Genomic DNA, 23,604 nt, shown 5'->3' with positions numbered 1-23,604 from the left:
TCGTAGAATTTCAAAGCCAGTTATTATTTGTTTGACTGGTTTGATTTTAAATTGTATAAATCCTATAAATTGTATGCTTAAAAACGCTGCCTTGTTAACAATATTTACTTCTTAATAAAACGAAAAAACTAACATTACGTTAGTTTTTAGAACATTTTAAATACTGTACTACTGAAAAAATAGAATTTTCTGCCCCCGAACGTAAGACATCGTAAGGTCGCACTTTGATAACAAAAATGTCAAGAAATATTTTCCAGGTGCGTATTATTGTACATGTGTGTGAGGGTGATTGCGTCAGAGGTCATTTGCTTAGAATCGGTCACATGTCAGGTTATAAAACAACAACAGAACACACGTGTGCATGTGTACGTACACATCTAGTAAATGAAAACAACCACAACAAAACAAAAAATGCAAAATTGTTGCACAGAGTACCGGTTAACGACTGTGTACGAGGGACAGAGATGCAGCAGCGAAAAGAGCGGAGGAGAGAGCGAGAGAGAAAACGATGCGCTCTCCTCTCCAATTGGATGCAGCCGGTGTGCTAGACGCAACAACAACCACGACACAAAACAACAACATCACGCAACGCAACGTCAACGAACTGCAACTTGTCATTTGCATCAAAAACAACAACGTCGACGTAAACAAAAATGCAGCGCAGCAGATGTGACGCATGCTCAGCAGATACAGTTAACCGACACAGTTTGAGAGTCATTGTGGAATGGGATTATCGAATTCCAGCGAATCCAAGATTTTCAGCGCAGCAAGAAGAAGAAAAATAGCAAACGGGGGCAGAATTTGCTCCACGTTTTGTTAGCGATTCCTGGAAAAGCGCCACAGCCCGAGAAATCGCCTGAGAAATGTGCTGGCATCAACATATAGAAAACCGGTCAAAGCGGGAGTGCAAAGTGGAGAAAATAGCAAAGAGAAAAAAAAAGCTGAAAGGTACAAACCGGAGGGACAAGGAAGCGGCGGGTGGTCTGTGAATGGCAAATGGAATGCTGGAATGTCGGAATGCGTCGATCTTTCTCTTGTGCTCTCTCTTTTTTCAAGTCGTAATGTACTGTAACTCAAGACAGATGGTCGCCATAAAAATGTTTTAGGTTCGATGTTTAACCTATGAATAGTTTATAGACATTTTAATTAACAAGATTTCGAAATGTTAAGGTATTTCTATATAATGTCTTAACATTTATATTTAAACGAAAATCTTAAAAATGAGAAGTAAAATATTCATACTATTCGTTTATTTTTTTTTTTTTTAGGATTGATCTACTGATCTCGTTTCAGTACCTTTAAAAATAATATGCTCGTATCACTTATGTTTTGAGCTTGAGTTTGACATTCCCGCATGTGGTTTGACAGCTAATTAAAGATCATTCATGAAAGGGAGTCAAACCGCAGACGACGTGTGTGAGAATCAAAAAATTGAAACTGTTAATTAAGAAAAGTGCCAAACACTCAAAAACGAATGAGATTACAGAGAAGAAACAAGAACAACAAGGCGAGAATGAACGAAACGAAATGAGCCAGCTCCACGCGTCTCCTCTTTTTCCGATTCCTCCGCCGCCCCTCTTCTTCTCTTTTCCTTTTTGGGGGCTTTCTGGTGTTGTTGTTATTGGTTTTTTTCTGTTAACTTGGTGGCGACGTCGGCGACGGGAGTGAAATTACTTCCAAGAAAAATAAACACGATATTAAATGTGCAACATTCCAGGCGTCGTTTGCGTTTGCCCTCACGGTCGTCTCTTTTCTCGTTCTTATTTTTATACGACTCTTTCTTTGGCCTCTTCGAAGATCAAAACCAACAATAACTGCAACAGAAGAAGGCAGAAGTTAAACTGAAAAAAACAGTTAAATATTAAAATTATAAATACACAGCACATTCATGCGTTCTGGGTAATCATATTTTGGCTCGGTATTCTTTGGCATTGGAACGTATCCAACGTTTTAAAAATTTAATATAAAATTTAAAATTTTAAAATATTGTCTTTTATTACTTTCTCCCTGTGCAAAAAAAAAAAATAAGATGCTTGATTTCCTTCCTTGTGTTGTGACTTCAGCTTCTTCGTCTTCTGCTGCTCTCTCTCATTATTATTGCAATTCCGTTAAGGCAGCAGGATGTTTATAACCTCGAAACTCGGGGTTTTCTGAATATAAAAATAAGTTCTTAAAATCAAAAGTCTTTAAAAACTAACTACATCTTGGTGGGAGGGAAATTAAATATATTTTACAAAATGTATGAGTCAGTATCAAAATGTTTGATAAAATTAAAATAAATCGTTACAAAATTATATCTATTAAATTTTGGATGGACTTGTAGAACTTTGTTTAAGATGAGTTCCATAAAAAAAAAGATAAAATATATTTTTAAAATTTCGGGGTAGGAGTATCGTTATCCAATTTTTTTATTGGATCCTGCTTGGGATTTGAATGTATTATTTTTGCACATCTCTCATACGCCCCCAAACACAAACACGCACAGCGTAAAAATGATGGCATCCTCTGTTTTGTATGTCCGGAGATCTCAGTTACATTTAGTGTTTTGCATCTCTTCGCTTATCTCCCCATCCAAATCCCTCTTCCGCCACCCAAAAATATATAAACGTACATATAAAAAACCGTACCCAAATCATTCGTACTCTCACGCTCGCTCGCTCAATTGTTTTTTTTAGATGCTAGTTGCACTGCTTGATCTTGCTCTGTCTATTGTAATTCTCTTAATCTGTATTCTCTCAGTGCTGCCAGAATCTGGGGGAAAAGCTAACAAAAACAAATTTAATAACTATGATACTATGCCTATTTGCTATCAGGACTCTATTATGTCTCGTACTATTTGGTTATGCAGAGTCTTGCTAGAATTTTTGTTTTAAAAACGATTGACTGTCATTAGAAAACTTTTTACCTCTTTCACTATAGTTCTGGCAACACTGCTTTCCTAACTCCTCGACTGCACTCTCTTTAACTGACTGCTTTCTCTTAACTACTTAATAATTTCTTTAATTCGCATATATTTTCTTGTCTAATTCATTTCCCATTTCCCCACTCACCCACTGCCGTCCCTCTTGTTTTTGGACTACTATCATTGCCACTACAACTACAACTACCACTTCCACTTACTTACAAACTACTACTATTTTTGTTTCTTTTGTGTTTGTTTGTTTTTCTTGTTCTTGTGTGTTTTTACGCTATTTTCTTCACAGTGTTACGACATCAAAAATCTTAATAAGCGGCATACCGATGCAAACACGTTTCGAAGACATCGAACCGCTACTGAAGCCCTATGGCATCGTCAAACAGTGTGAGGCTATTTCTAGTAAGGATCAAAATACTCAAACAGTACATATAACATTCGAAAATCCTGAGCAGGCGCAAAGGTATATACCCAAACTATACATCTTAAACTATTCTTCTACAAGACTCTCTTAACGGATTCTGCGGCCCAGCACCAGAACCCATGGAGAACCTCTTGTTTATTGAAGGTTTTTCGTGGGCATCAGGTGCTAGTCGTAGATCCCGATTATTATATCTCTATTTCGGTCGGGTTGCGAATATCTGGGGGGTTATAAGTTATAACATTATAACATTGTGCAGAATGCGTTTGTGTGTGCGTTTACCTTCCTCTTTACCCACATTTAATTTTTCTTCCAAATCACCCAAATCGTTTAATGAAGTGGCCGTGTTTGTCCCCCGAATAAATTATTGGTTGTAAATATAAAATATAATGTTGGAAAGAAATGCATGAACCTGTTGTTAACATGTCACCATGTGTCATTTGTGGTATCATTAACAAAAATAAATAAATATTTGTACCTTGTTTCCTAAAGATTAAAGTGTCAGGAATTTAAATATGTATCCCATATGTATTTAAAAAAAATCGCTGTTTATTTGGCTGTGAGGAAACTTAATATATTTGGTTCAATTTTGACAGATATGTATGTTACTTGTTTTAAATTTCGTGGTCTTGATCCCTCCATTAAGTTTATCAAATTTTTAAAGATGCGGAAGTGCATAAATTTTGTAAAATAAAGAGCATTGATTAAGGGCGTTTCGTACAAGAGCATTTGAGGGAATTGCAAGCGTTGAACATATGTACATATTTGTTTTATTGGAGTGCGATGGGGAAAACTGTATGGGATATAAGCTAAATCTTTCGAGCTAAATGTTGTGGAGCCAACACTTGAGTAACCAATACTTCTTGCACGCTTTCCTCTTCCAAACAGAGCTGCTGGTGGTCTGAACGGCGTCGAGTTCGAGGGCAGCAAGCTGCATGCCGAGCAGCTGGACAAGAACCAGCGGCGAAGCCAGCGCAACCAGCGCAATCCGTACCCGGGGATGCCCGGCCCCGGTCGCCAGGCGGACTTCCCGCTGCGCATCCTCGTGCAGAGCGAGATGGTGGGCGCCATCATTGGGCGCCAGGGCAGCACCATCAGGACGATCACACAACAGAGCCGTGCTCGTGTCGACGTCCATCGCAAGGAGAACGTTGGCTCGCTGGAGAAGTCCATTACGATCTATGGCAACCCGGAGAACTGCACCAACGCCTGCAAGCGCATCCTGGAGGTGATGCAGCAGGAGGCCCTCTCCACGAATAAGGGGTAAGTATTCAAATCTATTCTATTGAATATTATGAATAATCAATCCCTCTTTTCAATTACAGTGAAATCTGCCTGAAAATACTCGCCCACAACAATCTGATTGGACGGATCATCGGCAAGTCGGGCAACACCATTAAGCGGATCATGCAGGACACCGACACGAAGATCACCGTCAGCTCGATCAACGACATAAACAGCTTCAACTTGGAGCGCATCATCACGGTGAAGGGCCTGATTGAGAATATGTCGCGGGCCGAGAACCAGATCAGCACCAAGCTGCGCCAGAGCTACGAGAACGATCTGCAGGCAATGGCGCCGCAGAGCCTCATGTTCCCCGGTCTCCATCCCATGGCAATGATGTCGACACCGGGCAACGGCATGGTCTTCAATACGAGCATGCCGTTCTCCTCGTGTCAAAGCTTTGCCATGTCCAAGACCCCGGCCAGTGTGGTGCCGCCCGTGTTCCCCAACGACCTGCAGGAGACAACGTATCTCTACATACCCAACAACGCCGTCGGCGCCATCATCGGGACCAAGGGCTCGCACATCCGCAGCATCATGCGCTTCTCGAACGCCTCGCTCAAGATAGCGCCCCTCGACGCCGACAAGCCGCTGGACCAACAAACGGAGCGCAAGGTGACGATTGTTGGCACACCGGAGGGTCAGTGGAAGGCGCAGTACATGATCTTCGAGAAGATGCGCGAGGAGGGCTTCATGTGCGGCACCGACGACGTCCGTCTCACCGTTGAGTTGCTCGTGGCCAGTTCGCAGGTGAGTCATCCATTGTGTCCAATGTAAACCAGTGAATATGGTTCTTCATCAAATCTACTTACCATTGGAACTAAAATAATAACTATATTAGAACCTATGCCATTTGAATTGGTAAGATTTCAAGGGTCGAACTACCCTAAAAGACTTATTACTTCTCTTGGCAATAAACAGTTGTCAAATGCCATGATTTTGTATTAACTTTCATGAGTTCATGCGTTTAGTACATTACTGTTCAAAATATGATAATTCGCTCAAAATGCAATTAATCACAATTCTAAATAAAAGAAATATATTTTCATTTGGAGTTGAATAACCTGAGACAACACGCGCAAACAAGAAACTATACTGAAGCACAATAAATCAGTTGGGCATAAAATAACATAAATAATATTTATGTGTTTTTGAGTTGATAAAATCTAAAACCAGAACATAAATCAACACTTAATAGTACGAGCATAGGTTTATGGTTTAGGCCATCTTGTTGTATCTGTTGTACCATCTTGTATTGACTTATCTAAACCGTTTCCAATTCAAATTCAGGTGGGTCGCATAATTGGCAAGGGTGGCCAGAATGTGCGCGAATTGCAGCGCGTGACGGGCAGCGTGATCAAGTTGCCGGAACACGCCCTTGCCCCGCCATCCGGTGGCGATGAGGAGACACCAGTGCACATCATCGGACCGTTCTACAGCGTACAGGTGAGTCTTCAAGTGCAGTGCTCCTTCGATACCAGCTAACCCGTATAACTAATTAACTATTTTCCAGTCTGCACAGCGACGCATTAGAGCAATGATGCTGTCGACAAATCCGCCGCCAATCACCAAAAAACAGAAAGCTGCCAAAGAACAATTGCAACAACAGCAACAGAGCCTAGCAGGAGCTGCGACCAGTGGGTCACAGCAGCAGCAGCAACAGCAGCAGCAACAGCAGCCACAGTCGCCGTCGCAGCAGCAGGCGCTGCCGCCGCAATTGCATCACCAGCCAGTGTCGTCGGCGTCGTCATCGTCGACGCCGCCTGCACACCACCAGCAGCAGGCGTCGACGGCAGCGACCTCGCACCAGTTGCAGCAACAGCAGCAGCAACAGCAACAGCAGCAGCAGCAGCAGTCATCGCCGCCGCCAACTGGCAATGCAACTGCGGCCGCAGCCCAGCAGCAGCAGCAGCTGGCGAGCTCACAGCAGTAGGCAGGATTCACCAATGAAGAGGAGAACAGGCGCCGCAGCAGCAGCAGCAGCAGCAACAGCAGCAGCAGCAACATCAGCAGCAGCAGCAACAGCAGCAGCGAGATCGCCAACAATAGCCAAGGAAGGGTTTTCTACTGTTGATACTACCTCCACAACAACCACAATCTTCAATTACCCCTAAAAAGCCCCAACAACCCAAGAAGCAACAACCAACAATCAACAACCAACAACAACAACCACCCACTATTCACAGCCCTGTAATTACAAGCTAACCGTAGGCGCCACCTTTGTGCTGGCACAGGCGACGGCAAAAGTAAGCAAAAACCACTTGGAGCAGAAACATAAACAAAATCGTGTACACACATATATATATATATATATATATATATATATATATATAGAGAGAGAGAGAGAGATATGGGGGAACAACAACCGCCACATCGACAAGAAAAAAGAAGTAAAGAGCTTCGTGAAGAAGCTCTACTAGTTCATAGCAGTGTATTGCAACCTTTAAAATGAAGAACAAGAAGTGCAACAGCAGCAGTCACACAGCAAGAAAAATAACAATAACAACATTCTCCATTTGCATACTAAGAAATAAAGAGAAAACGTTAAATAGAAAGCGCTGTCGTTCACCCAAGCCACTAAACTAGAAACTAAAACTAAAACTAAAACTAAAACTAAAACTGAACTAAACTAAACAAGAACTAAAACACACCCCGTTCCGAACTTTGTGTTGTTGTTTCTGTTGGGTGCAAACTTTTGTGTCGCCTGAGATTTCGGCACCGCCCAAACAGTTTTTCCTCCTTTTCGAGGATAAGTTCATAGTTTTTTTTCTTTAAGTAAACAATATTTTCAACAACAACAACAACAACACAAAGGTTAACAGTAGCTAAATGAGAAAACCCCCAAAAACTAACAAACCCACAAATTTGAATGCAAGAAGAAGAAGAAGAAGAAGAGAAATTAATGGATAAAGAAGGAAAGTTTAGTAGTGTATGCGTTATATTTTTTTTAAATATATTTAACTATAAAACGTTAATTTTTAATTATTTTTTTTTAACAAAGATTTAGTAAGCCTACATTTAAGTGGAGAGAATAGAAGGAGAGAAGTGAGCAAAGCGCAAGAGAATGAGATTGAGAATCAGCAAAAAAAAAATGGGGAAAAACGTTTGTTGATCCCAACACAACCGAAAATTGTACACAAACAAAAATTATAACACAATTGCAAACAAAACAAAACAAAAAAAAAAAAAGAAAAAACTATACAGACATGAGAAGGACAAAAGCGTCAGAAAACACAAAAATTTATACCCATTTTGAGCCACATCCGCAACAACAAAGGTGATGAAAGTTTCCAACCGGGCACTCATTTCTGGGTTATAACAATGTATAACAGTTGACGACAAACTTACATATGTGTACAACGTGCAACAGTTGATGCAACTGTTGGCGCCCTCGAAGTTATACCTAGTATAACAGACCTCAACCCAAAACCCAAACCACCAAAAAAAAAGCAAAAAACAAAAACAACTATCTATGTATACAATATCGTTAAGAGCTGTATTGGATGATATGGATGATATTGACCGACGACGACGGATCAGTGTGTATATTGGGACTATATTGATAGGAAGGGATGTGGATGGAACAAGAAACGCCAGCGAGAGCAATGTTTACTGTACTGTACAGCTGTAAAATAGTTTTTTCGATGCCTGAAACGTTGTTTGTATGGGACGGATGGATAGATAGACGGAGACCAGTCATTTTTTTTGCGAAGGAAGGAGTTACAAGAATTGTTGATTATACTTAGTGCGAATGCAGCCGAAGGATATAACAAGGATGCAAGGAGAGAGAGAGCAAGAGAGAATAGGAACGCTGCAGCAAATGCAAGAGCGAGAGATAGTGTTAGAGAAAACTATTGTAATGTGTTTGCCTTGAAATGAAACAAAACTAACTAGAAATGAAATAACGGTGCTGAAATGTTAATTTTTTTTAATCGATCGTTAACGTTAAGTGTTACGTTATAACGTTTGAGCGTGTATGAGAGACAAGCTGTTATACATGGATGGGACACTGCACTACACAAGAACATAAACCAATCCAGCCAATCCAATCCGAACCGAACCGAATCGAACCGAATTGAACCCAAATCAAAGTCTAATTCATAGCCACAAAGCAATCAAAAGCGAAGGATGCATTTCGTAGAGATCGTAATCGTAGCGTAAACAGACAATATACAATATATAAATACAAATGCAAATACAAATACAAATACAAATACCTACCTATAGCCATTACCGTATGACCAAACACCATAGCTAGAGGCCGTAACCCAAGTAACTGAATCGGAGCAACAAACAATCAAACTACAATCGACCCAGCCAAAACAAGCAACAATAGCAATAGCCCAATTTTGTGTTGTTTTTGAGATAGCTTTTATCTAATTATTAACTGTATTTTTTTTTTGTAACGTAAATCTTAAACTAATTGCTATTCCATAGAGTTAATGTTACGAAATAGTTGGACGGACAGTCGAACGATTTAAATCAAAGCCCCAACCCCTAGCAATCCAACCCTTTTGTTTGTATAACACTTGCTTCAAAGGCAGACAGTTCGAAAAACACCGCATGCAAATCAAGGCAAATTAGACATTTCGGCAAAAAAAAAAAAAAAAGAAAAGAATCGAAGCAAAACTTATAAAAAATTCAACATTTCGGTCAACAGGCAACAGCAAAAACGAAAAACGAAAAACTTTTGAGCGGCACATTATTTTGGATGAAATAACATTGACAAAAAATTTTTGGAAAATAAAAACTCAAGCCAACAAGAAGCGTGTACAAGCTTTAGGACAGCCCAATTTTTGAAATATCACATTTCATTTGTTCTTTTTTAGGAAGAAACAAAAGAAATCTAGCAGAAGCAGAAAAGATGAAGAATTTTGAAGAAGATTGAAAAAGTAATTAAAATACCTCAATGTAAGTGCATTATCTTCTACAAAAAAATATAACTTAAAACAAACTTGCGAAGCGTAAAATGAATATTAATGCTAAAACATCCTAATGAAAAACGATTATGAAAAACAAACACTTAAAATGAAACGTAGTTTATAAGCAAACAAATAACAAAATGTAACAATGAATGAATCAATACGAATCTAACCAGAACCGGAAACAGAAACTGAAATTCAAAACCGCATTGGAGAAGGCATATCACCAAATCACTGAGAAAAAAAAAACGCATTTCGATGAGGAATTTTCAAAAAGACAAACAAGGCGAAATGAGCTTTTCCCCAAAGGTTCAGGCCGAAAGAAAAACGAAAACGAATCCTAATCCAAACCGAACCGAATCGAACCCAATTCAAATTCAAATTCAATCAAATCGACAGCAACCAATCAAACAATCACTCACCCACCAGAGCCCTGTGCGAAATAGTTTTGGGTCGAACTCCCCCACCCAGACCATATGTACCATATGTATCATATGTACCATATGTAACCAACCGAAGCAGATCAACCTAGAATCAGAGAGGGACGTAGGAGATATATAGGAGCAGGAGCGATCAGGAGGAGGAGGAGGGGATGGGATAATGGGCAGTGTATATAAGAATGTTGCTGGGCATTAACATTGATCTTTATATACGAGAATCAAGCCGCCGCTATATATGTATATATATGCGATATATATGTGTATGTTGGAATGCGTGACATTTTGTTTTGTTATACTTGAGAATCTATATATATATGTATATCTATATATATATATATGTGTATTAATATTATAAACATTGTCACTTGTTTATAACGAATAATTCTAAATAATATATACCTTTTTAGTTTTTTCCATGGAAAAATGTCCAAAGTTGTCAATCTAAAGACCTTTACATATGCATATATATCTATATATAGATATGTGGACCTATTCTTTAAAACGATATTTATAAAGAACGAACGGAATTTTTCTAAAAGATTCCAAAATGAAAGAACAAAGAAAAAAAAATATTATTCCAAACGCTGAATCAAAGAAAAGTCAGATCGATGAAGGGTCGAGTTAATAATTTAGCTATAGCTCTGGTTTATTTCGACAGGGGGTTTAACACGATAAAAATAATATATAGTTGAGGACAAGATCGGAGGAACTACTGAAAACTTGTGAGTTAGCGTGCGCGTTAAAAACGAAGACAAAGATAAGAATAAAGATAATGATAATGATGTAGAAAGAGAACTCAGTTAAGAACGAACGAAGATATGATGATGAGCGATTGTGAGGAGTGTGAAAAGCAGAAACGAAATTATTTTTTAGTATTTAGAGGCTATTTTATATCGTTATTAAAGCAGGTAGAAAAGTGAGGCAACGGCTAGGACGACAACAAGTGAAGGGAAGAACACCAGCGGTATGAGCGAAAAAATGAAGGGCAGTTAAGTGAGAAACAGAAAGGATACATTTTAACCAAACGGGAAATCGGAAAACTGAAACTGAAAAACTGGACAAAATTCGAAGAACCAGAACCGGTGGCATGGGTGTCGCATTTCGAGATCCCAGAGTACAGTTGACACCAAATGTACAAAGCTTTTTGGAGTACAATCTACTTACAAGATTGCTACCATTTCAACACATTGCATTTTTCTACAATCAAGTTAGTTTGTTTCAAGCGTTTTTCCAAACACCCATGCCAGTTTTGTGCAGTTTTTCTTTCCCGAAAACGTTAAACTAAGGTGTCCCATTGAGCAAAAAAAAAAGGAAATGAAAAAGAATAATGAGAAAAGTACTTTTTTGTGTTGTAAGTTGTGCCAAGTACTGATAACGTTTAAGGTGTGATAAACTCGTTTTTAAATTTAACAACTATTTAAACTATTAAAACTACTTACTAAAACAAAACAAAAAATTTAAATTTATAAAAAAAACTTATTATTTAACAAAAAAATGCTTTTGATGTACATTTTATACACAAACACACACACACACACGCGCGCAAGATCCAACTCTACAAAAACACACACCAACCCACAAAAGTACTTTGACAGCCGACTTCTTTTGGGAATAGGAAAACAAAACAGGAATAAAAGTCTAAAAACATCAGTTAGGAACACGAATAATCAACAACAACAATTTGCTTTGCTACCGGAATTCAGAAGTTCTAATTTAATTTCGATTTTTAAATATAATTTAACATTAAATGAAAACATACAAGTTTGTACTCTTTAAAAATGCAGTGAAATAATATGAATTGAAATGACGGAGAGGTAAATCGATGTCGATGAAAGAAGATAAACCTTTACACGCATAAAATATGTTATGAAACACGGATTAAGAGAAGAATACTTTTTTAAAAAGGAATATTTTTTTATATATGTACATATATATAAATATTTACAAAGGAAAACTAAACGAAAGAAAGGGAAAAACGTTTTTAGCGGTACAAACATGAGTACAAATCAAGTTTTATTATTTTTTTAAAACATTTTTTTTTTTGTCTATTATGAGAAGGGATTTTTACCTATCGGATGGAGTTTTCTTTAGGCATATACAAAAAAAACGGAGTTGTTTATTTTCTTCAATTGTTAGGCGCGTAAAAGTTAGAGAGCGACAAAAGCAGCCGAATTAGGTAGCCAGACAGAGACAGAAAGAGATAGAGAGGAAGAGAAAGAGAGAGGAACAGTTGATTAATGAGACATTCTATTAAAGCGAAGATAAGGATTAACGATAGGGATAACGATATAAAGCGAGTTTAACCGTAAGTCAAGCTTGACAACAGAACAGCCAGGAGAATCAGAATCAGAAGCAAAAGCAGAAACAGAAGCAGCAAACATAGGCAGAACGAAGCAGAAGAACAAGCGGAGAACCGTTAGCCACGCAGAGAAAGCATGAAGAAAGCAGAGCAAATAGCCCAAAAGCCAAGCCGCCACTCACACAGTAAGACACGAGAATAGGAGTATAATGAAAATCGCGAGTAAAGGACGTTAACCTAAACCAAACCTAAACAAGGATTAGGCCATTCTAGCGAAGATATAACAGCACAAATTTAATCGATACAAATTGGGGGTTCATTATTTTTTAGTTTCGAAAAGAAATTTGGACGCAAAATCAGCCAGAATCCAGAGCAGCCGGAAAAATTAAGTCAGAATAACAGGCAGAAGAGATCTAAAGAATCTGAAATCCAACTCACCCTGAAATACGACACAAAACGCAACTTAAATTGAAATCAACTGCAGAAAGCATTGAATGAAACACATCGGAACGCGTGAAAATCGCATGCGATTCTCGCAGGACTAAATCTACAAAAAAGCAACAAAACGCAGCAGAATGCGAGTAAAACAAAACACATAAACTGAAAACTAAACAAATAAAACCGAAACTAATTATATAACAAATTTTTGAGAAGAGAAGTCATGAAATAAAACTTTCAACATTTACTATATATTTTTAGCATTTAAGATCAAAAAATGGAAGAAAAAGAAAACCTATTGTGTCAGCCGTAAGAAAAATGTACTAAAAAGTTTACACACACACAAACACACTATACAAAAAAAGCAAAAAATCTAACAAAATGAAACCCAAAAAAAGCGATTAAGCATTAACTAAAAACACCCAACAACCGAAGGGAAGATGACCCCAAAGTTTTGAGTACACAACCCAACATACTAAATTCTTTATGTAAAATTCGATATGGAAACCTCTATTCGTAATGTAAATGTACAATAGCAACCACACAACATCTAGATTCATCAAAAGGATGTTTGATGTAGACAACGCATTGGAGCGAAACGAAAAATGAGAGGATAGAAAGGAAGAGGAAAGGAGAGCAAACGAATCGAAACAGAATGAGATAAAAGCGAAACTAGTTCAATAATTTCTCTTTGCCCCGACCACAGAGCTTTGTTTGTTTGTTTTTGTACATTTCAAGCATTTTGAATATATATACATATATATTTGATAGTCCTTATTTAATATTATTCATATATATATATATAAATATATATATATACTATACATATATTTTTTTATTGTTTCGATTTGTAATAGATTATATACGGTAATCAACTGGAGACTGAGCTACAACATATATTTAGTTACCGTTATATTTATTGCAAAGACACAAACACCCCCATGCACACACACATACACACCCATGCAAAAACACACCCATACAACCATATGCAACATCAACTATATCCTAACCAAACTCTAACTAAAAAACAAAAACAATAATCTATAAAACCATACATAACTATAAATAAATTATAAATCGATAAACTTGGCGTTGTGTAGTAAGTTTATTGCATTTTGTTTTTGATTTCCGATTGATTTCGTACTACCCATATGGGAATCTCAACGATTCCCGCTTATTTACTTTGATTATTTTTTAATTATTTTGTTGTTGTGTAATTCATTTTGCCGCCCTCGTCACCCGAACAAACACCCCGCACCCCTCCGGAAACCACCCCACATCTACCACCCCCCACCCAATCGCCCCCCCTTTTCTTGTCCATCCAGCGCCTGGTTTGCCTGTGTGATAGTAGTTTATAATTAAAACCAGCCGCTGGACACCCGAATGAGTCCAAAACTCCCTCATCAACCGACCCCCATCCCGCTCATATATAATTTTTTCAATTTTTGAACGGCGAGCAAACTATATAGAAACCACTTTACACATAATAAACGAAATCTTAAAAAAAAAAAACATAAAATTAAAGATGAAAATTTACAAAAAAATACCACTATTTTTACATTAATTATTTTTAAATTTACCCCTATTTTTACCTAAATTAGTCTAGAGCTTTTTTTTTGTCTTCGTCTACATTTTACACTTTAAGTTCATTTAATCTACACATAATCTACATGAGGATGTGACGACACAGGATGTATCTACATTGTACATTGTATCTACATTACAAAGCTAAAATATCTATAAATATTATAAATATAACAAAAAAAAGAGTAAAATATTATTAAAAAAACCAAAAAAAAAAAAACACAAAAAGTACTTCATTTTTGTTTTTATTTTCGTTGTAGTTCAGCAATTTTGATTTTCAGTTATTATTCTGCGTTGGTTTCGCTTTTTCGCTCTTTTTGAAATCGGTTTCCACTCTGAACCTACATCCCGAGCTCCCCCGATCGTTTCGAGAGGCTTTCGATGTTGTCCCTGTACCACATACAAACTTATAAAACCCATAACACCCCTATCCAAATCAGTGGTCTAAATTATGAATTTATTGTGAATTTGAGAAAGTTTAAAAAAGACGTCAGTCAGTTACAGTCAAATTGCGTGTGAGTACATAGATGTATACCTAACTAACTACACCGAGCATATATATGGAGTACACTTAACTAACATAACCTAAAGTAAACTAAAATAAAGGATAAATGAAAGAATTAACTACCTCAGCTTTGAATATTTCTATAGAAATGTTATTAAATGTATTTGAAAAGCGTAAGAAATATACAATGCATAAATACAAGATGCCGCCAGATGGAAAGTGAACAAAACAATGTCAAAAAGTAAAAGTTTTAGAGCTGCATTTATATAGTATCAGATCGATAAGGAACATAGAAACAAAAACGAAAAACGAAACCAAAAAAAATATATTAAGTGTACGTTTTGCATATTCCTATATAGTTAACTAAACGTAAAAGCAAGATGGGTAAACTTGAATACTACTATAACAATAATTTTGCGTCCATTTTTGTTGTTTCCTATACAAGAAAAAATTTGAAAAAAAAAAACTACGACAAAGTCACAAAAGGAGAAGAAGGAGGACAAAGGAGCTATATTCCCAATTACATTGTATAACTGTCTTTTAACCGCAAGCGAGATGCTACCACAATCGGTACACGATAACCACACACTATATATCTAATATCCACTCTGTGTATGTTTTGTATCTGCCATGGAATATGTACCCGAAAGTAAGCTAGATAACCACGTAAAGGACATAGGACATACTCGATGTCATGTGTGCCATAGTTTAGGGGCCCCAGCCACCCAGTATTTACTAGCGAGTACTTTGCATTTGTTTACCCCAACCAACCCGCAACCGGCAATGAAAAAGAATCAGAAGTCGTTCTCATTTTAACCGCCACCCCCATCAGCACCCCCAAAATCCTAGTATTCTGACCAGTTCCCCGGGTGCTGATCCAAAAACTATATATACAAACATAGGTGTATACATAACATACTAATCTGCGTAAGATGTTTTCCCCTTTTCGGTGTAACTAAATGTTAATTGCTAGCGCTCAATACGAAATTACCGTATACAAGAACCCACACTCAGCAAAAAAAGACACAAGCTTACTTAATTGTATCCCAAGGCCAAGGAAATATTAGAAAACAAGTTATACAACTAAACCCAAATACCATTTTGTGAACATGTGAAAAAGAAATCGAAAAGAAATTTACTCAATAAATGATTTTTCGTATATAAGAAGTGTTGCGTTGCTTTTATTAGGGGAACGGATAGCTTCCTTATGTTTTCGCATTTCTTTTAATATTTTTATTGATGTTGTCAACGGTTCTATCTTTCGGAAACATCAGTTAGCCTTACAATAAATAAATTCATTTTTGTACATATTTTTCTTATTGTAAACAAATATAATACCTTTCTATACAGTGTGCTCCTCCTTCCGAAGAAGTACAAAATCATGTAAGTTAATTAACTAAGTAACACATTATTATTTATCCTGAGGCCAGAGGCCTTGCAGACTTAAGTTCTAGATTCTAGATTCTAGCTAGGTGCATATTAAATTTACTTGAATAATATGATATGATATTACACATGGCTAAATTAAAATCGGTATCAAGTACGTAGTAATTACGCGCTCGACCTAAGGGACAATTGCCCATTTATCATTCAATATCATTTACAAAATTTATAAATCCCGTCTCTTAAATTCAATTGTTCGGTGAGTCTGTCGCGGCTAACGGTGGTTGGAGACTTGCCAAAGTCGGAGGATGTCTTCGCTAGGTCAGGAAGTGCATTCGGAGAGTTTTGAGGGTGAATTGTATGGACTAAGTGGAAAAACATCGGCTAAAACATTGGTTTCTAAACATCGACTATCGATTGTAAGACCAATGTTTGGCTCAATGATATGGCAACAGTGCACTTCTCCCCACGACTTAACGAATTTTAGTTTAACCGATTAAGAAAACGTTGTTCACATGTAAAGTGCCTGTTAGGAGAAAGCGCCTCTAGCGGGAACGCCAAATCGTTCGCGTTCAAGCGGAAGCGCTCAAAAAAGAGTTCGTCAATCGAAAAAGCGATATATACTAAAAAAAAAAGGTAGCGATTTTCTGCTTACCGCCAACATTTTGTGTGTGAAAAATATCGATATATTGATACTTTGATATCCCTAACACACATCCCCAACCCCCACCACTTCACGAATTTCATTCGCTAAGTGAGCACGCGGCTTCGTCTGATTCTGCAAAAGAAGTTTTTATTCTGTGACTTTTGTGAGAAGTTATCAACTGAAGGTATTGTGCTATTTTATATACTTATCCCATTCGAGGCCCCAACGCTTGAAACCAGCCGGGGAGCAAGTGCATGGTGCGCCCCGAAAATTGCCATTGATTTTTTTCTCACGTCACCTTGCGCTAGATTCTGTAGTTATGTAATGTGCTAATTTTTTTATTGTGTCGGTGGTGGTTTCACTAATTTTTTTTTAAGTAAAAGAAGCAGCTTTAGTTTGACTGCACCGAAATTAACGCCATGTATGGAATGCGAAAAAAGCCGAAAAGTGCTTACATAATTTGGCGAAACAATTGTGTCGAATAGGTGTTAGCCCTAAATCAAACACGTAATGAAATAGTCGTGTAAACACCCTTCTAAGAATACCGGACTTTGCTCCGTTCAGAAAGTCGGAAATGTCAAAAAAAAAAAAAAAAAACTAAAGCCACGCTGGATAATTTTTCCCCCATTTTTTCATTCTTTTTTTGCAACCACGCTGGAACTGCCAACTTATGCAATTGCCAACGAGTTGGCAGTTCGGCTCGTCGGAAAAATTTTGCACATCAGCGGTCTTTTCTTTAAAGAGAATTATACTGATATTAAGTCAAATTGACTTGCATTTGCATATCTAGGGGCGAATAAAGAGAAAATGCAGGCGAATTATTAGTGAAAAGTGTGACAATTGATGGTTCTACTGCCCAGTTAACGCACACATCTGCGAATGAATTCCATGTGCCAATAGCGCCCTCTCCCTCGCACCTTTGCCAGACACCAGCTGCGCGTGCAAGTGCTTAGCGTGTGTGAGTAGGCAAGCGAGTGAATGTGCCGTTTCTTAAGAGAAATTGTAACCATTTCTCTTCTCCCCTTTCTCTTCTGACCTGCTTTCTTTAAAGGTAAAAAGTTCTTACAAAAAAAAAACCGCCATTCCGAAACGGATTTCCCCAGTTTTCTCATTTCTAACCCCTTAACCCACTGTGACGTCAAACGTCGACTTGCGTCTAGTATTCATGTGATTTTATGTTTATTTTGCCCCTTTGTGTGGCCTTTTAGCGCCATTTTGCACTGATTAGAGATTAATGTTTATTATTACATCTTTCTGGCGAATCGCATCACATTTCTCGTCGCTCAGCGGAAATATTCAGCGTAATTTTCCTGCTTATTCCACACCCTTTTCGCTAGGTCTTGGAAATCCGATTCGCACACTGAGCGTTAAACTTGGCCGTCTTCTTATTTTGTCGAATCGGCTTTTTGCACCAACTCCGTTGCACTTTTAGCTATTTTCGCTCTTTTTTCATTAGTTGGACGCTCTCAATAGTTTTTTATGTAATTTTTTGCGATAAGCAGACCTTGAAAAAGCGTCGCAGACACTTATATAAATAACTGTATTAGCAGCAGTGTTTATCTAATCGCTTCACGCACTTTTTTTTTTAACCTGCCGCCCTCCTTCCTCGTGCACGAAAGAGAAGGGTAGAGCGGGATGGTAAGAGCGAGAGAGCGGCAGGCGAACGTCAAAAGCCAAGTCACATGCTAGCAGTGTTGTACACACTATCTCTTACAATAAATGTAAAAATAGCTAAACAATGTATGACTAAAACACAACTTCAGCAAATTAAGGCATTTCAAGTACTTATTTTAATTATTATTTTAATTATGTAAGCAAGAGTTATTTGGTCTTCAATTATCTGATTAAAAAACTGTGTTGTGTATTATTATTGTTTTTTTTTGTGTTAACTAAAAGTTTTTCCCTACAGAGACTTAGTAGACTAGAAGTTGTGCTATTAGTTTTACAACCGTAATCATTATTTAAACATTTTTCTTACTGTAAAAATAATTGGGCTATTAACCAGTTCATGTTATGTGATAGCCTGGTACTCCTACGTGAATTTAGGCTGTCGATGTGCATTCTGTTTAAAAGCACTTTGTTAACTAATCCCTGCTTTTGTTTGACGAAAGGTTGTAAAAATAGCCAGATCTGGCTATAAAAAAATTGTTGGACTGTCAACACTGTCTGCTACGCAGCTGACTCGTCGGCACTTTGCCAAATGTAAAATGTTGTGCGTTTCTTGTATTTTTTGGCAACCGTTTAGAAAGCGCCGCCGAAAACCTCGAAAGGGGTAAATGAAAAACAATTGGCCATATATGCATTTTCGGGCATGGTGAAACGAAACAAAAAGTGTTTTCCAATGAGTGCGATTCCTACAACACTTCCTCTTATGCAACACGGCATTGAATTCTTAGCACTGATAAGCGTCGATCTCTCGCTCTTTGTCTGCCCACACCCCCAGCCGCCCTCTCTCTTTCGCACACGTGCTGTTGCCAACCGCTTGATGGAGCTCTCGCATTTCGCACACTTGGCGAGAGCTCTCTCTCTCTCGGCCTCGCTCAACTGTTGCTGAACTTGACGACGACGTTGACGACGTCGACGTCGCCGCCAACGCAGGCAGCACAGGCTAGCTCGCTGATTTCGGCGAACAGAACTTTCACAAGCGATTCAGTGGCCGTCCGGTTCAGACTTTCTGACTTCCAAGGAACAAGGATAATTTTTTTTCGGTTTTGTGCTGTGATATAAAACACATACAAATAGTACGTATGGCCAACCAATTGGGAATCAATTAAGTCAATAATGCAAATGGATTCATCATCCCACTCAAACAAAAGCGAAGTAAACGCGTGTGACTCTTTCTTTTTTTTTTCTGAAAGCAAGCCAGAGCAATGCAATTTGCCTGGTTATGTAAAGCAAAAAGAGTTGAACTTGAATAATTTTTGTTCTGGTGTGTGGTGCTGGTTTTCTTATGAAATCAATAACAATGAATTAGAAACAAACTTAACCCTGGATTCGGATACTACTCAGCCTTCGATGGGAGCTTTCCACGTGCAGCTGTAGAATTTTTCCAGCTGAGGCTATTACATCACGAGGTCTTCTCTCTTTTGCCGAAAAGTTCGCTCTCTTCCAGTCAATCGAAAAGTCTAACCCGATTAGATAACGGTTGTTTGGCAGAGCAGGGCCAAAGAGAGACGCTGTTCTCTTTGCCAAGTGTTACATAAACCTTTGTCAATGAAATGCTAATTTAATTTCGCTGAATTTTATTGAAACAGACACAAGGCACAAGAAGAGCGCCTGCTCTTGAAAATCTAAAATTATCGAAACTTCAATGGCGAATAATGCCAGCTGCCAAAAAAGTGTGGCCTCTATAGCCATCTTGCTCGCACCCAAGCCAATGCCCATATGCTGGCATTTCCATTGAACTTTTTCAATTCTATTCTCTTTTTTTTTTTTGTGGTGTGGCAATTATGCAATCCCAAACATTACTCAATGAAAACCAGTAAAAGGTCGTTTTAATCGACTAGAACTGCAAATGTTTTATGCGATTCCAAAGCAAATAATTTGGATAAACCATGTATGCCACGTAACGCATTTTCCCAACCCAAAGTTATTAATACAACTTTAGTATTTAACTACAAATGGGTTAAAACTGAATTTAATTTTTCAACAATATTAATTTACTTCGCTTGCTTTAAACCACGTGGCACGTTTACCCGACCAATATACTTTTTCTCTTTTTTTGCGCAAACCAGTTTTGCCGGCGACTGCTAACACACATACCAATACGATGATTTATATATGTTTATTTGTTGTAACAAAAGTACTTAGAACCTTATATCATCAATATCATCAAATATTAACCACATTTAGCTTTAAGTTTCACTGCCTTTTTATACTAATAAACAATATACTGCATGTTTAACATTTTCGCGTTATTTAAGTTTTCATTTATCGCTAAAACATTTTATCGTACACCCATTTTCATTTAACCAAGTAGTGTCGGTCCAAGAAAGTGCATGTTTTGTGTATCGCATCCCCACATATCATTTTGAACATTGACAATTTTCACATTTTCATTTGGCTTTGGGCTATTCTTCTATTGTGCCTTTTGCACCTGTGTAAAGAAAGTGAATCGTACATCCACCATACAATATCGTAAACCGTATACCGTATACCGTAAATCGTAACATTATGCAACGCATGGGGAGCGGTTCCTGCCTCCCAACCGTATATCAAGCACCACCTGCATGCCGTGGGGATATCATCCATAACATCACAGAAGCATCACCGTCATCGGTATGGGTATTATCCATCAATATCATCCAACGATGGCGAATGAGGAGAGCGAGATTAATTGAGGTTTTCGGGCAATTGCGCAATTTACAGCAAAATGGGCAAGGATTTCGATGCTGTTGGATTCGTCAAGGACTTCGCTGCCGGAGGCATCTCCGCAGCTGTCTCGAAGACTGCCGTCGCCCCCATTGAGCGTGTGAAGCTGCTCCTGCAGGTTCAGCACATCTCGAAACAAATCAGCCCCGACAAGCAGTACAAGGGCATGGTTGATTGCTTTATCCGCATTCCAAAGGAGCAGGGATTCACGTCGTTCTGGCGCGGTAACTTGGCCAACGTCATCAGATACTTCCCGACCCAGGCTCTGAACTTTGCCTTCAAGGACAAGTACAAGCAGGTGAGTTATCCCACCCACCCATTACGCCTCCCAGGCGCAAGCCAAAGAAAGTCTGATAATAACGCACGCTTGTGATGTACAGGTCTTCCTGGGAGGTGTTGACAAGAACACCCAGTTCTGGCGCTACTTCGCCGGTAACTTGGCCTCCGGTGGTGCCGCTGGTGCCACTTCTCTGTGCTTTGTCTACCCCTTGGACTTTGCCCGTACTCGGTAAGTTTGCAAAATACATCAAGATATCATGATCAGAGAATAACAAAAACTCTTCCGAACGAAAAAAAAAAAAAACAAACAGCTTGGCTGCTGATACTGGCAAGGGTGGTCAGCGTGAATTCACCGGTCTGGGCAACTGCTTGACCAAGATCTTCAAGAGCGACGGCATCGTTGGATTGTACCGCGGCTTCGGAGTGTCCGTGCAGGGCATCATCATCTACCGTGCCGCCTACTTCGGCTTCTACGATACTGCCCGCGGCATGCTGCCCGACCCCAAGAACACACCCATCTACATCAGCTGGGCCATCGCCCAGGTGGTGACAACCGTCGCTGGCATCGTGTCCTATCCCTTCGATACCGTGCGTCGTCGCATGATGATGCAGTCGGGTCGCAAGGCCACCGAGATCATCTACAAGAACACACTGCACTGCTGGGCCACCATCGCCAAGCAGGAGGGCAGCGGTGCCTTCTTCAAGGGCGCCTTCTCCAACGTTCTCAGAGGCACTGGCGGTGCTTTCGTGCTTGTGTTGTACGATGAGATCAAGAAGTTCTTGTAAATTAAATTATTAAATTATTCAACCAGCAAAATACAACAACAACATACAACAACAAAACAAAAACAAACAAGAAAACTAAACACTACCAGCTAATTATGTTAGATAACTGAATGAGAACAGCTAAAGCAACAGCAACAGCAAAGCAAAGTTTTGATCTGCAACCAACACCTCTTACCAAGAAAAAACGGCAAGCAATAACAACCCTTCCTCCCTCCCCCTGATATAATTACGAAATTATATTAATTATAATAACTGGGAACTAATTTACGGAACGATGGCCAGAGTCAATAGAACAACAATATGCAACAGCAATGCTAGGAGGACCGGAGACGACTCGGCTCATGAGCGAAGACCCGCTACACTGAAAGACGAACGAACATAGCGACGATATTGATTAGTATTGTTAAGTTTGGGTTAGGCTATTCACTATATCCCATCATGCTGCTGGGTCGCCCCACAACTCCTCAGCCAAATCAGTGTTACCGATAAGATGCAAAGAATCGATCGAAGACCTGTAGATTCTTTCGCCTCCGACACGACAAACAAACTCAACTTCGGTTGGTTTAAAAATATATAAAAATTGATAAAAATAGTACAATGTTGTGTGTTTTCTTTCGCCGCCGTGTATGCTATTGTTTCATTCGATGTTCGCTTTATTCAACGGGCTTAGTTGCACCAGAGAGTCGTGTTTCTCTGTCGTAAACCTTCACGAAAAATGTGCGAAATGGTATTTCAAATTTGTACATTTTAGTAGCATACTTAATTGGCTTTTATGCTGCTATAAAATTGGCCTAAAATGTTAACTATAGGTTGCCTATGTTTAGTTATTGAAAATTTAGTCGCGAATAATCCCCATTGATATGTAACAATAATTAAAAGCAAAGCGGGGTTTAAAGTTTTAGCTCTTCACTTAAACAAAATTTAGTGTTTTGGCAGCGAAAATTAAAGTATATTTCTTAGATTTTTACAATTTTACTCTTTGATCGAGCCTAAAAGCTCACCTATAAATTTTCTTCAAATGCAATGCGTGCAAACAGAATACTAAGGAAAAGTTCTACCAATATAGAATTGTATTTCTAGATTATTTAAATCTCAGATGATTTGCTTTTAGTAAATACTCAGCGATGATTTCAATACTTCTTATATTTGAATAGAATTTTTATATTCATATTTAAAGAGTAAGAAAACCATAAAATTAGCAGTTGTAAATATTTTCGATTTTTTTGATAAGTCAGCTTTTACAACATTTTTATGTTTACTAAAAAGTATTGGGGAAAAAAAACTATAATTTCTTTTTCGGGAAGCCAAATTAGATATATAGCGTTTGTA

At 38.4% G+C, this 23,604-nt stretch overlaps 2 protein-coding genes across 8 annotated transcripts in view; both read left to right on the top strand.

Annotated features, from left to right (window-relative positions):
* Nucleotides 1-7,594, top strand: part of LOC108091161 (insulin-like growth factor 2 mRNA-binding protein 1) — a 33,697-nt gene extending 26,103 nt beyond the window's left edge. For 4 of the 6 annotated variants that reach the window (XM_017190197.2, XM_017190194.2, XM_017190196.2 and 1 more), the window contains 5 exons: nucleotides 3,204-3,377; nucleotides 4,224-4,598; nucleotides 4,661-5,369; nucleotides 5,910-6,065; nucleotides 6,133-7,594. In XM_017190197.2, coding sequence (XP_017045686.1) covers nucleotides 3,204-3,377; nucleotides 4,224-4,598; nucleotides 4,661-5,369; nucleotides 5,910-6,065; nucleotides 6,133-6,552 — 1,834 coding nt within the window. In that variant the 3' untranslated portion in view covers nucleotides 6,553-7,594. The remainder of the gene's footprint in view (nucleotides 1-3,203; nucleotides 3,378-4,223; nucleotides 4,599-4,660; nucleotides 5,370-5,909; nucleotides 6,066-6,132) is intronic. The other 2 variants (XM_017190199.2, XM_017190200.2) reach the window with 1 other exon arrangement.
* Nucleotides 7,595-16,894: 9,300 nt separating this feature from the next.
* On the top strand, nucleotides 16,895-22,870 carry LOC108091162 (ADP,ATP carrier protein). Of its 2 annotated transcripts, none has more exons than XM_017190201.1 (4): nucleotides 16,895-17,023; nucleotides 21,208-21,508; nucleotides 21,591-21,718; nucleotides 21,801-22,870. In XM_017190201.1, the coding sequence occupies exons 2-4, from the start codon at nucleotides 21,212-21,214 to the stop codon at nucleotides 22,273-22,275; spliced, it is 900 nt and encodes a 299-aa protein (XP_017045690.1). In that variant the 5' UTR covers nucleotides 16,895-17,023; nucleotides 21,208-21,211; the 3' UTR covers nucleotides 22,276-22,870. The 2 variants fall into 2 exon arrangements, with proteins under 2 accessions (XP_017045690.1, XP_017045691.1); XM_017190202.1 differs by lacking the exon at nucleotides 16,895-17,023 and adding an exon at nucleotides 19,455-19,580.
* Nucleotides 22,871-23,604: the final 734 nt, after the last annotated feature.

This window comes from Drosophila ficusphila, unplaced genomic scaffold (genome assembly GCF_018152265.1).
Source record: "Drosophila ficusphila isolate 14025-0441.05 unplaced genomic scaffold, ASM1815226v1 contig_198, whole genome shotgun sequence".
Taxonomy (NCBI): Eukaryota; Metazoa; Arthropoda; class Insecta; order Diptera; family Drosophilidae; genus Drosophila; species Drosophila ficusphila.
The sequence above is the reverse complement of the archived record's forward strand: the minus strand, read 5'-3'. Positions and strand labels throughout refer to the sequence as shown.